Source organism: Arachis hypogaea, chromosome 5 (genome assembly GCF_003086295.3).
Source record: "Arachis hypogaea cultivar Tifrunner chromosome 5, arahy.Tifrunner.gnm2.J5K5, whole genome shotgun sequence".
NCBI lineage: Eukaryota > Viridiplantae > Streptophyta > Magnoliopsida > Fabales > Fabaceae > Arachis > Arachis hypogaea.
In genome coordinates this window covers 97,697,618-97,711,842 of record NC_092040.1, presented here as the reverse complement: position 1 = coordinate 97,711,842, position 14,225 = coordinate 97,697,618, and the positions used below count along the sequence as shown (strand labels likewise).

At 26.5% G+C, this 14,225-nt stretch overlaps 1 protein-coding gene across 1 annotated transcript; it reads left to right on the top strand.

Annotated features, from left to right (window-relative positions):
• Positions 1-11,191: 11,191 nt before the first annotated feature.
• LOC112803827 (uncharacterized) lies at positions 11,192-13,777 on the top strand. The gene is made up of 2 exons (XM_025847286.1): positions 11,192-13,036; positions 13,766-13,777. Exons 1-2 carry the CDS (start codon positions 11,192-11,194, stop codon positions 13,775-13,777), a joined length of 1,857 nt encoding a protein of 618 aa, XP_025703071.1.
• Positions 13,778-14,225: the final 448 nt, after the last annotated feature.

The window sequence follows — 14,225 nt, the reverse complement described above, 5'->3', positions numbered from 1 at the left end:
TTTTATTAGATGTAAAAAAATTTTAACCATTAAAAAAATAATTTAATTAATAATTTAATACTTTACATAGAATTTAGTTCTATTTTAAATTATCATCGAGTTATATAATAATATTGCATCTTTTTTTATAACTCGCGAATAAAATCGGATATTTGCAAGTTAAAAATAAATAGAATTAGAATTATAATATTCTTAATATACAAATAAAATAAAATAAAATTTATATAAAAATCTCAACCCATAAATAAAATTAAAATTAAACCAAAACTCTACGTACATTATTCTATTTTATCCATTATCACGCTTACTTGGACTATTCTTCAGAACTTGACATTCCTTCATTTCTTGATCACTGAATTTAGGTCTATATTCTCTAAAATCAATGGGATGATTTAATCTCCACATTTATAAGTTATTGAAGCTGTGCAATAATGGGGCGGATGGGACCGGTATCATAATTATAATATAATTAAGAAATAATGACGAATTTGATTTGTTTGGCAAAGTGAAAACAAGTGGGGGACGTACGTTCCTAAAGATAATTAACAAAATTAATTAGTTAATTAATAGTTATTTTATATATAAATTAAAGGAGAGAGCCGACTTCTCATTAGGGTTTATATATTGCCATTATTTAAATAAATTAATGCAAAGTACATCTTATTCATTGTTATCTACCGTATGGAAATTTAATTGTCTAATAGCCATATAATCTGATAGATTCCGATGTCCATATTAATTAACAACTTTTTCTAAAATCACATATTATATTAAATATGTAATTATTTATGTTTTTTATATCAATTTAATATTTAGAAAAATAATGAAAATTTTTGAACAAAAATATATAAAATTCAATTCAATAAAAAAATCTATAAAAAAATTTATATAAACTCAAAAAAAATTATTACATAAAAAATATAATTATTCATACATCTCATTTTATTAATTTAATTTTTTAAAAAAAAATTCATAATATATCAAAATTATATTTGACAATTTATTCTTTTAAAAAATAACATTATATATAAAAATAATATTATAAATTATTAGATAATTTAATTTAATATATTTAATTAAATATATTAAATTATCTAATTATTTATAATATCATTTTCATATAAAAATATGATCCTAACCGTATTCATCTAATTTTAAAAGGCACCAAAAGCAAACAAAAAAGGTCTTCAATAATTATTTAAGGAAAGAATGAACACTATGGTATATATAATTATATATAGCTACTGGCTAGTAGGTATAGCACAGTAATAAGTACGCGTAAAGGCTAGGGATGCTACTCTCATTTCCACTGTTCTATGTTCCACCTCAACGGTATCATGCGGGACATGCTAGGCTTAGCAATTAGAAAGCAGAATTAGAATAAATACTAAAAATTAACTTTTAACTAATTAATATTAATTAATAATTGTTTATTATAAAATTACCTTTTTCAATTTTCACTTTTTAAAAAATTTAGAATCCTTTTGTCTGCGTTTTATATTTTTTAAATACTTTCTATTTTCAAAATTTTATAAAAAACAAAAAATAAAAAAAATTTATTTTTTTCACAAAATTTAAAAAACAAAATATACTAAAAATAAAAATAAAAATAAAAAAATGTAGATTAAATACATCCTTAAAATTTAAGATTAAAATATAAAATTTAAGATTTAGAATTTATAGTTAAAACTTAGAATATTCAGCACATAGCAATGAATAGTTAATGACCGTATATAGTGGATGACCGATGGCGAGAAATGAAAGTTGGGAGAAAGAAGGAGAAAGAAGTGAAAAAAATAAAAAAAATAAATATAAAAGTAAAATGATAATTTTTCAAAAATAATTGACTATAATTGATAATATTGGCCGATGAAATGGTATTTCCTCGCCTAGTGAGATTGATAATATTATTATATAAATGCAATTAAGAAAAACTCCAAACAACTTATTAATAATTATATTTTCATGACCTACTTATCCAAATGCAAGTGTCTTTCACAGAGCAAGTATATGTGCATATATTTTTTTTTGTTTTTAATTTATGTTATGTGTAATTTCTTTTTTTCTAATTAATAAATATCAAACTCTAAATTATTGAATCATAAAAAATTTTAATATTAAGTCATTAAATATTTTTTTAATTCAAATAAATGAAAAAAATATACATATATATATATATATAAATAATTATTATATATGTAAAGATATTGAGAATATCAAATTATATGTGACACATAATACACTTAAGTATTTACCTTGTACCACCTTAGGCTTTTGTAATTGTTTGTGTGGCACGCATTATAATATGAAGTTGCCTCAGGAGTTTAGATACCTAGGCGCGCGTGCCTTCCAGTTCAAAATTGATTCTGTTGTCATGTTTAGATCACATACATTGATTATTTATTAGTGTACGTTTACATGGCCTGATAAAGTATAATCTTCACCTTTAACCTAAAGCCATTCATAGCTTTTTGCTGTTTTATAGTTGACTGAAGCAAATGCTCTAATTATTTTAGCTCATAGCTACAAGAGTCAGCATGCTTCACATAACTTTTGTTGTTTCTGTTAATTTTGTATCTTAGCATCCCAGGGAAGAAAAAAGGGAGTAGTATATATTATTCTTGCAATTGCAATAATCAGTTACACCAAATTGTAAAGCATATATAAATTTATGAATATTGTAGGTTTTATTTAGCTAGCATCGCCCACAGATTATTGTATGGTCTTGATGATATTCTTGTTAAGGAAATGTTAGGAGTCAATGTTTCTTTACTAATATTAGCTAATTTGTTTTGTTAATATTTTATTTCATTCTATTAAGGATTAGAATTTAGTATTTAAATTTTAAAATTTAATATTTAGCTAGAGTGTTAATTAAATATTGATTAAAAATAATAAATTTTGTTAGTCACGCAACATTATTCAAATTGTTTTATGATATACTATTTGGCGTATATATATTAATTTAAATGAGATCATATGGTAACTAAAATCAACTGGTTATTAATATTGTTAGATATAATCATTTGTATTTTTATTTATTAATTTAAATTTTTTAGAATAAATAATTTTATCGCACAATACCAAAATAATATTAGAAATAATAGTAGTAGTGTTGTTAAAAAGAGTAAAAAGAGTTACTGATTCTATTAATCAGTTATAATAGATTCTTTAAAAGATTGTTAGCCTTGCATGTTTTTCATTCAATAATACAAGTTAATAGCCTTTTCAAAAAATCTGTTATAACTAATTAAAAGAATTACTAACTTTTTTTTTCACTCTTTTTAACAACACGATTATTAGTCATTCATGCCCTTACTTATTTGTTTAATTCTTTTAAATAAATGATTTTATAATAAAACAGAAGTTTGAATTATACCATCAATGCAAGTTTAGTATTAACAAATTTACATTTTTATTTGGGTAAATTAAATTAAACATAGAAAATAAAATTCCTAATTTGTGAAATAAGTAACAATGGGATAAATTAGTTGCTAAGAAGAATCTGTATAGTTGGTTGGTATATGAATGCAAAACTTGGTGAAGATGCCAAAGGAATATGCATGGCATATATGTATATATGGTAAAAATGAAAAACAAGAATTGAAGATGGGGGCATGATGATGTCGCACAATGGGAGTATTCTTATTAATGGGGTGAGTACGGTAAGGGATGAAAGGACTATTCTCTATAAATATGCAATGTTGATCAAAAGATCATAAAGAGTTAAAGACCTATGCTTGCTCATACTTAGAAGGCTGGAATAACACTACTACTTTCTCTTTGTCAGAACAAAACGTGATCTATGTATCATGCCCACCAACAATGGCCAAAAATTAATCTCTCTCGTCTCATTATAGCATTTGCAGAAGTAGTAGTAATTACTTATTGGACTATATATATACATATTAGAAATGCTAGGAAGCCATTAAAATTTATTATTTTTGGCCATTATTTATCCATCAATTCAAATTTTTTAATATAGTAATTTAACGATATATTTTATTCTATACTTTTAAATATTAATGACTAAGTAACGCTAAAAATAAAAGATTCTAATAACCTTTTAGCATTTTTCTTATATATTCGTCATGCATATTTTCTAAGCTAGCTAAGTCTGATCTCTTAGCTAGCTTTTAACATGCTCACTACAAGTTGACCATGAAACATGCATAGTCTTGTGTTGTGTTGTGTTGTCTGAAACATCCAATCAAAGTGCAAGACAAAAACATGAATCTAATCTTTGAGGGGCCGGGTTTAGGATACTAATAATGCCATGTTTTTACTTTATTTCAAGAATGGTTTATAAATATATGCTCATCCTCCCATCATGCAGAAGCCCACAATATAGATGTAGATTCATTCAAATGTTATGTATGAAATTATTATTTAAAAGAAAAGACTGAGAAACCGATATAGGCTCTTTTAATAAATAAAAAATTATAGGGAATTAATTTTTAATTAATTAATATTGGCTACTTTTAATTCTAAAATTTTTTGTTTTTTTTTTTGGAGTATTTAGAATTTAGGATTTATTATTTAAAATTTAAGATTAAAGATTTATGATCTAGAATTTAAAATTTAAAATAAATAAAATAATTTAAAAAAAGTTAAAAAATTGATTCTCCTAAAACTTTAATCTAATAAGATGAAAGATATAAATAATTATATTTCTAATAATCTCTTTTATATAATTTTTTTGGATTTACATGAACTTTTTGCATAGACATCTACATTCTTTTTATTTTTATTAATTGTATGTTAATTTTTTTTAAGTAATAAGGATCGAATTCTAAACTTTTAATTTATAAAAACTCTAATACTACGTTATAAAATTATTTTTTCAAAAGTTTAAGTTGATACGAAGAGTCAGATAAATGATTACATCTCTAATATATATGAGTTAGTTGAAAATCAAGAAAAAAATCATTAGTTTAAAAAGTGAGAGATTAGGTGAAAAATCCATTAGAATGTACATTTTGGTTGTATATTGCTTCTGGTGATTTAGAGTTTATCTGATTTTTGGGGTATAAACTTGGTTTAGAGTTCCCATAGATATCGGTGTATAATTCAGTTTGAGTTCACATGGTTTTTGGTTTAGAAACCATGGATTCTGGTATTTCTGGGTTTAGGAACATTAGATAGAATTTTAGTGATTTCTGGTTATGAAATCCTGTTTTTAAGTTCATCCTTTTGTACTTGTTGTGGTCTATTTTTGTAACTTGGTTTGATAGTAATGCAAATTTTACCATCATTTGTCATGGAAAGTAGATATAAATTTTTTCATGTGAAAGCTAAATTAGAATACGTGGCCGTGATGTCTTTTTGTGGCGGGTTACTGTGAAGAATTCTTAACCATTGAGAAAATTTTAGAGAACACTTAAGTAAGAGTATAAAATAAATAAAAAATATCACATTCCATTCAAAATTTTAATGAGTTAAGTCAACGAATTTTTATCTTTTAAATTTTTCATCTTTTCTCGTTTTTTTATTTTTAATATGATTTTAATTTTTTATACTATACAGTAGCGTTTGGTGGAGAGATAGAGACAGAAAAACTGAGACTGAGAGACTGAGACTAAGAGACAGGGATTGAAACAAATCTCACTGTTTGGTGCAAAATGGAAGACAGGAATTGAAACAAGAATGAAACTCTAATTTAATTTGTACAAAGGGTAAAATTAGAATTAATTAATTGAAATGAAAGTATTTTAGGTATAAAATGTTATTAAAGTTTCAGTTTTCATCTCTAAAAATTTCAGTCTCCTGTGTCCCTACTTTTTGGAGGTACTGAAATACTAAAATTTTGAAGACAGAGACAGAAATTTTAGTACCAGTCTCTGAACTAACAAACACGATACTGAGTCTCAATCTCTGAGTCTCAATCTCTCAATTTCTGTCTCAGTACCTAAAAACAAACGCTACCTACATACTTGATGAGTCTCTTTTTTAAGTGTGAATTATCACATCAAGTACATCATTTATTTATTTTTTTAACTCTTTTATCACATTTGAATATTTGTCTATCATATTATTGTACTATAATGTGGAACACACTATTTAGACCACTCTTTTAAAAAAAAAATTTGATGTCACTCAATTACATCTGTAGAAAAGATTTTTGATACTTCACTTTAAATACTTTTTAATGATCAGGACTATTATAAAGAGTTCTTAAGCAATAGAAAAATTTAAAAAAAAAATTAAGAGAACACAAGATAAAAAAATGACACATCTAATTCAAACCCTTAAAACATTAAACTATATGAGTCACTCATCTTATAAACACTTCATTTTTTTATTTTTTGGATGTGAAATCAATTCTTTATATTAGTTATATTTGCTACTTAATAATTTTTGCATTCTTTTTGAATTAGTGTAATGAGATAAAACAAAAAAATCTCATGCATGGCAGGTTTTTTTGTTTTAAAGTTTCGAATCAGTAAAAATTTAAAAGCATATTGATTCAATAGTCCCCTTTTAAAGGTCCAGTTAAACCACTAATTAATGTAGTCAAAAGATTATTTCAAGCCTATTAAATATAATATTTTTATAGTTAATCTATACTTTTTTTCTTCTATATTGTAAGTCTGAAATAAGTTATAGATCAGGTAAAATTTTAAAAAAAATCAGATTTAATATAGTCTTAATAAAATAAAATATAATATGTTATTATACTTAGCTTAATCTTATTTTGAAAAGACTATTAGAGAAACAAAATATATTTATTTTAAATTTGAATATAACTACATTTTTAAAATTAAATTAAATCTGATTAAATTAAACCATCCAAATAAAAAAATAAGAGAATTTATAATTTCTTTTAAAAAATAAATCATCCTTATCATTTATTTTTCAATATAATTATATGTATAAAAAAATTAGTTATTAAATCAGTTACATATATAAAATATATATTAAAAATAAATTAAATAATATACATATATTTATATATAAATATATAATAATTAATTTTTGGTGTGCACCTAATATTTTGTATTGCGTTAATATATTTTTCATAAAACATATATTTTTTTAATTGTTATTGAATCAATTTCATGAAAATGCCTTTTATCGTGTTTAAATAGTGTAGAAAACCGCATTTTCTCTGCAACTACCAACTCAAATACATTGCCTTTTCTAGTCGAACATTGCTAAATCTTACCAACTTCAACAGAAGAGGATAGTAGCATGAGATAGTCATTTCACTACTAATGTAGCTCCCATGTTATCATTTCTTTGTTGAAAAAGAAACATATATATCTATATCATACATATATATTAACAAACTAAAATACTTGGAAAATATTAAAGGGATTTTGTTTGCACGCCTCAAAAGGGAGTTTCATGTAGGGTAGAATCATAGAAAACTAAGTTACCTTAGATCTTGTCTTATAATCATAATTTGCTCAAATAATAACCTGAACTTAAAAAAAGAATCTGATGATCTTAGTTTACAAACATATACAATAAGATAATAAAAACAAGATTCTACTCCAGGGGCATTGGGAATTTAACTTGGATAGTGGAGTTTTATTCACATTTAACACCCCACCGTAATCACCGGGGAGTTTCCGCTTCCATGCAAAAAAATTGTGCGCAAAAGTATGAACCCTTTTAAAAAATAGAGATAATTGATTGGACTAAATACTTATTTTGGACTTTAAAATTCACGCAATTACTCAATTTGGTTCCTAAAATTTAAAATTATCTATACTAGTCCTCCAAATTTAAATTCGAGCACCAATATAGTTCCTCAACTTTTTTTAGCGATGACTAGGCAAATAGAGTGCTGAGATGACACCCTCCCTGCCACATTGGATGATGAGTAAACAACATCGTTTACCCTTGGCGCCCAAACAAGTCACAAAATGAAGAATAATGAAGGTAGAGAAGAAGAATAATACTTTATTTTGGGTCTCTATCGTTTCTTCTCCCTTCGTATACAAAGCAACGACATTTATGACTTATTTGGATGTCAAGAGTAAACGACGTCGTTTACTCATCATTCAGCGTGACAGAGAGAGTGTTATTTCAATATTTTATTTGTCTAATCATCGCTGGAAAAAGTCGAGAGACCACATTGGTGTCCGAACTTAAATCTGGAGGATCAGTATAAATAGTTCTAAATTTCGAGTACCTAAATAAGTAATTGCGTGAATTTCAATTACCAAAATAGGAATTTAGTTTAATTGATCGTGTAAATGTAGAAATTTTGAAAGAGAACGATCCCATATGGTTTAATCGCCCATGTCGGTTCCTTTTCTACCGGTATAGGCTCCTTTTCACTAACGTTTGTGGTAATTTGAAAATTAAATTTCCTTGCTCATGTTCCATGTGTTGAAATTCATACACCTAGTTAGTATTTTTTTTTAAATTACTTTCAGAACTCAAAAGGAAGCTCAATTGTTTGCCTTGTTTCTCCGTTCTCAGTGCATGCTTGAATGATATCTAGAAGCTTCTTATGTGAAAATAATTCAAAAGTTGTATTACTCATGATCAATTGTGTACCAAAACTAACACAGAGAAGAAGAGATGGGTGAATCCTCTCATGTAATAGAGTAACATTGCTTTATGATAAAATAATATGATTTGGTTAACAACGTAACTAAGATTTTATTAATTAAAAAATAATCATATATAAGTTTAATTTGATATATTAACAGCGTAAAAATATTTTACACAATTATTTAATTACATTTATTTTTTTGGATGATTATTTATACCGTAATATAAAAAATAATTATTTTTATTGATATAATGTTACGTAATTTTATATTTTATATTATCAGTATATTAAAATTAAATTATATATATATATAATATTTAACTGATTCAATTGTAAATGTTTAAGTTCGTTACCCTAATAGAATTAAGAAATTTTAGGAATGGTAGAAATTGAATAACAAAAACTTCTAACAACATTAGCGAGTTTGTTAACCAATAATTGCTTATTTTGGTGTCACTCATGCTCAATAAATAGTGTAAATAAAGGCTAGTTTTAGAAAGAAAATCTATATATATGGCATGACCTACCCTAGATGAAACTAAAGCAAAGTTGTAACTTTAAGTGTAGGTACAAATTAAAGTGAATTAGAAATGACAGAAATAGTGTTATTGTACTCATTTTATATGTGATTGTGACGCTTTACAAAACTTATTAATTCTTTGCCATCCCACCTCCTTACTAGAACCTCCGTCCCGTTCTCTATATGTATGGGTTGTATGTTGCTTTTTTTTTATGTTTTTTTACCTCTATTTTGTTTTATCTTTTTAACTTTTTTTTTCTTGAGAGTCAAGGTTTAGATTAATTATCGATTTTTTTTCATATTTAGTTTTGAAATAAATAAGTGTATTTTAATTTGAAATTTAGCTTTACATGAACTTTTGTATATATATTTGCTTGATATAATAATGTAATAGGAGCAATGTTAGAGGACCATCAACTTTTGTGATCAGTAGCCATCAAATAGCTATCAATGCTAATTTAATGGTGTGAGATTGGTGTGAGATTTCATCTAATGATTCACCCTTCTCTACTGGCTACATGCTGGCCAAAATTTAATAAAATTGCTGGCTCTCTAGACTTTTTCATGTAATAGTTCTCTTCTAGAATTAATCCAATCTTAATTAAAATTTAAAAATAAATCAAACCCCGTTCACCGTAAATAAAATATTACTATTGGCACTCAAGTGACATAAATTGCTACGTGTACTATTTATGTCTGAAGGCTGTTTATATTGTGAGTTGTGACCCTATTTTCTAATGCCTATAGATCCGCCGCTTCAGCTTCACTTTCACGCGTGTTTCAAAGCTAGACGTTAACAAAAAAATTAATAAAATGTTAACGCGGACAGTTAGATTTCAGATTGAATTCTGTAAAATAATATTAGTTTTTTAACATAATAATAAAAAAACAACATCATATTAAGTAGTATTTAATAAAAATTTTTCTGTCAAAACAAGTAATTTAATGTTGTTTTTAAAATATTTGAGCGCCAAAATTAAAATAACGATTGTTTTCAAATTTTAGTATTGCATCTAACTATATATATATTAGCACTTCATTAATATTTGTGTATCGAAAATTGTCATAAGAATTAATATAAATTACATTTGTAAAATTTATAGACTCACTACAGAACGCAAATAGAACAATAGCCGCAGTGCATAAGGGCGTGAGCAGTGGCGGATCCACGGGGGACCTAAGGTGGCCATGGTCCCCCCCAAATTTTTTTAAAAAAATAGTAAATAGTAATAATTAATAATATTAAATTTTTTTATATATAATATTAAAAAAAATATAACTTACAAAATTTTATAAATTAAAAAAACTAAAAACTGCATTATGTATTAGATATTTGAATTATTGTTGCTCTTGTTAACAAATAGCCCATTCTAATAATTAATAAAAATGGTTCTATTATACTAGCCCAAGTCCATACTATTAATTAAAGTAACCCTAGTACATTTTTCAAATATTTGTTTCAAACTATCATAGGCATAGCGCCACTTTTCTCTCTCTTTTAGTGATTCCCAAACTTTTGGTCTTCTACTCTTCTCATTCTAATTTTCTTTCCATACCAAAACAAGACATACGAAGAAAAACCATTGAAGAGAAGTGAACAACAAAATATTAATCATTGAATGCACAACAAAGATTCAAAGAGGTATATTTCAATTTTTTTTAAGTTAATGACAATGTCAAGTATTATTTACATTATTTATTTAAAATAATTAATTTATTTTTTTTATAATGGACAGTGTTCAAAGATTGAAGTGAGGACAAAACTCAATAGAATTATTTTTTTGTGAGACTTGGAACAAAAAATAATCAGGTAAATCAATAACTTTATTTTTGGTTATTATATATTTGTGTTTCTAAAATTATTTGTTATTGCTCAATAGGTTTAATATTTTTTTTAAGAAAATAATATATATGCAATTATTTTTGTTTTTTTTTGTTAGATAGTTCAAGTTAAGTTAAAAATGTCAAAGATGAAAACAATTCACTCATTTTTCAAGAGAAAAGAGAGAATATATGATGAACAAAATTCAGCTTCAGATTCTTTGAGTAATGTTCAAAATATTATTGAACAACCTGTGACACAACTTGTTGAGCAAGATATTCAACCCCCTGCTTCCAAAATAGCAAGGACTGAAATAGATCAAGTTAATATTGATACATTGATGCGTGATCCCGGAAAGCGTCCGCAAATTTGGAATTATCCTATCAATCAACAAGATGAAATCCGTAGAGCATACATAAAGTTTGGACCATATCAATTTATTATGGATGAGTACCCTCTTTCTGGTCTAGAAAGTCATCCTCGTCGTTTCAAAGCTCATTGGTTTAAGAGTTTTTCTTGGCTAGAATATTCGCCAGAAGTGGATGCTGCATTTTGTCTTCCATGCTATTTATTTTCTAGAAAATCAAGTCCATTCACATCAGGAGGATTTCGCAATTGGAAAAAAGTGAATAATGGAAAGGATTGTGCATTTTTATCTCATGTGGGTAAATCTCTTAATTCTCCTCATAATATTGCTGTTAAGTCTTGTAAAGATTTGCTTAATCAATTATGTCACATTGACAAAGTATTGGTTAAGCAAAGCTCACAACAAGTTTTAAGCAATAGATTGCGTCTTAAAGCCTCTATTGATACTGTCAAATGGTTAACGTTTCAAGCTTGTGCTTTTAGGGGACATGACGAGAGTCATGAGTCTCAGAATCGAGGAAATTTTCTTGAAATGTTAAAATTATTAGCTTCTTACAATAAAGAAGTGGATGCAGTTATTTTGGATAATGCTCCTCAAAATGCAATATACACATCACCTTCTATTCAAAAGGAAATTCTACATGTTTTTGCTAGAAAGGTGCAAAATGAAATTCGCAATGAGATTGGTAATGCAAAGTTTTGTTTGATTGTTGATGAAGCTAGAGATGAATCTAGAAGAGAACAAATGGCACTTGTTGTTAGATTTGTTGATAAGCATGGATTTGTCAAAGAAAGGCTAATAGATGTTGTTCATGTCAAAGATACTACTTCTGCTACTCTAAAACAAGAGATTTGTTCTGCATTATCTCATCACAATCTCAACATTCAAAATGTTCGAGGTCAAGGGTATGACGGAGCTAGTAATATGCGTGGAGAGTGGAAAGGGTTACAAGCTTTAATTATTCAAGAATGTCCTTATGCATATTATGTTCATTGCTTTGCTCATCAATTACAGCTAGCTCTTGTTGCTGCGGCTAAAGAAGTTGTTGATGTTCATGCTTTTTTCCAAAGTTTGAGTAATATTATCAATGTTGTGTGCTCTTCTTGCAAACGCAATGATGAATTACGATCTGCTTATGCAACTGAAATTTCCCATTTAGTTGCAACTAATCAAATTGAAACAGGAAGAGGAGCAAATCAAATTGGCACATTAAAAAGATCAGGAGATACCAGGTGGAGCTCTCACTTCAACTCAATTTGTAGCCTTTTACGTATGTTTGGAGCAACAACTTCAGTTCTGGAAGATTTGGCTACTAATGGATCTACATATTCTCAACGTGGTGATGCTACTTATGCTCTTAAATCTTTATTATCATTTGATTTTGTTTTCATTTTGCATATGATGAAAGAAATCATGGGAATCACTGATAAACTTTGTCAAGCATTGCAACAAAAATCTCAAGACATTTTGAATGCTATGCATCTGGTTTCTAGTACAAAGTCATTGATTCAACAGTTAAGAGATAGTAGTTGGGGAGCACTTTTGGAGAAAGTTAGTTCTTTCTGCAATGATCATGCTATTCAGATACCTGATATGGGTGCTTCTTTTAGTGACATAATTCGGTCTCGTCGTAAAAAGGATGTTGTCACTGTTGAACACCACTATCGTGTTGACATTTTTACTAGCGTGATAGATTTTCAATTGAAAGAGCTAAATAGTAGATTTAGTGAGCAAGCAACCGAGCTCCTCATACTGAGTACATCTCTAGATCCTAAAGATGCTTTCAAGTTATTCAGTGTTTGCAACATATGCAATCTTGTAAAGAATTTCTATTCTTTAGATTTTTCTGAGCAAGAAAAGATTCAATTGGATTATGAGTTACAACATTATGAACTTGATGTGGTTAAAGCTCCAGATTTTCAGAATTTGTCTACTCTTGCTGAATTGTGTCAAAAATTGACAGAGACAGGAAAATCAAATATATATCCTTTAATTGATAGATTAATTCGTCTTGTTTTGACTCTTCCTGTGACAACAGCAACAACTGAACGGGCCTTTTCAGCTATGAAGATTATTAAAACAAGGCTTCGAAACAAGATGGAAGATGAATTTTTAGCAGATTGTATGATTGTATATATTGAAAAGGAAATTGCTTCAAAATTCACTTCAGAGATGATAATTGATGATTTTAGTTCCATGAAGCATCGTCGAGCAAGTTTAAAAATATCAAAATCTTAAAGTATGTAGTTGAACATTGACTTTTATATAATATAATTACTTTTTTGATATATATGCTACAAATCATATTTTGTTAATTTTTTGTTATATTTTATATTTAATTGGCCCCCCTCTTATGAAATTTCTGGTTCCGCCACTAGGCGTGAGGATGGTATTTTACGGCAGTTCTCAACAACTGCCGGCATAACTATTGTAAAGCAGTTATTTTACGTCGGTTAAATTAGCGGCGAATTTAAACCACCGCAATATTACTAAAAGTGATTTTTTCACATATTTGTGACTCTTCTTAATCGTTGCAATTTGTTGCAGCATTTTATATGAAATTATGACAATTAAAATTTTATAAACTAAACTGATACTTATATCCAAATAGATAGACTAAATTAAATATTAACTCCACATCTATATATAAAACATCTCAACTCATGAATATCTAAAATTTTGGTTTTAAATTACGAGACCAAAAATATGATATAATATATAAAAATAAATAAATTATCATTTTTACTCTTTAAAAATTTAAAATATAAATAAATTTATTTATAAATAAATAAAATTGATTTATATTTATGACAAATAATTCTTGTTTATCAAATTAAAAATATTCAGAATTAATTAATTTCATTCATAAATAGATTTATAAATATTATTTTAATTTTTATAGGTAAAATTTATAATTTATTAATATTTTGTGAGTATAAAATTAATTTTTATTTATAATAAATTTATATTTTTAAATTTGTATAAATACAAATAATAATTTATTAAT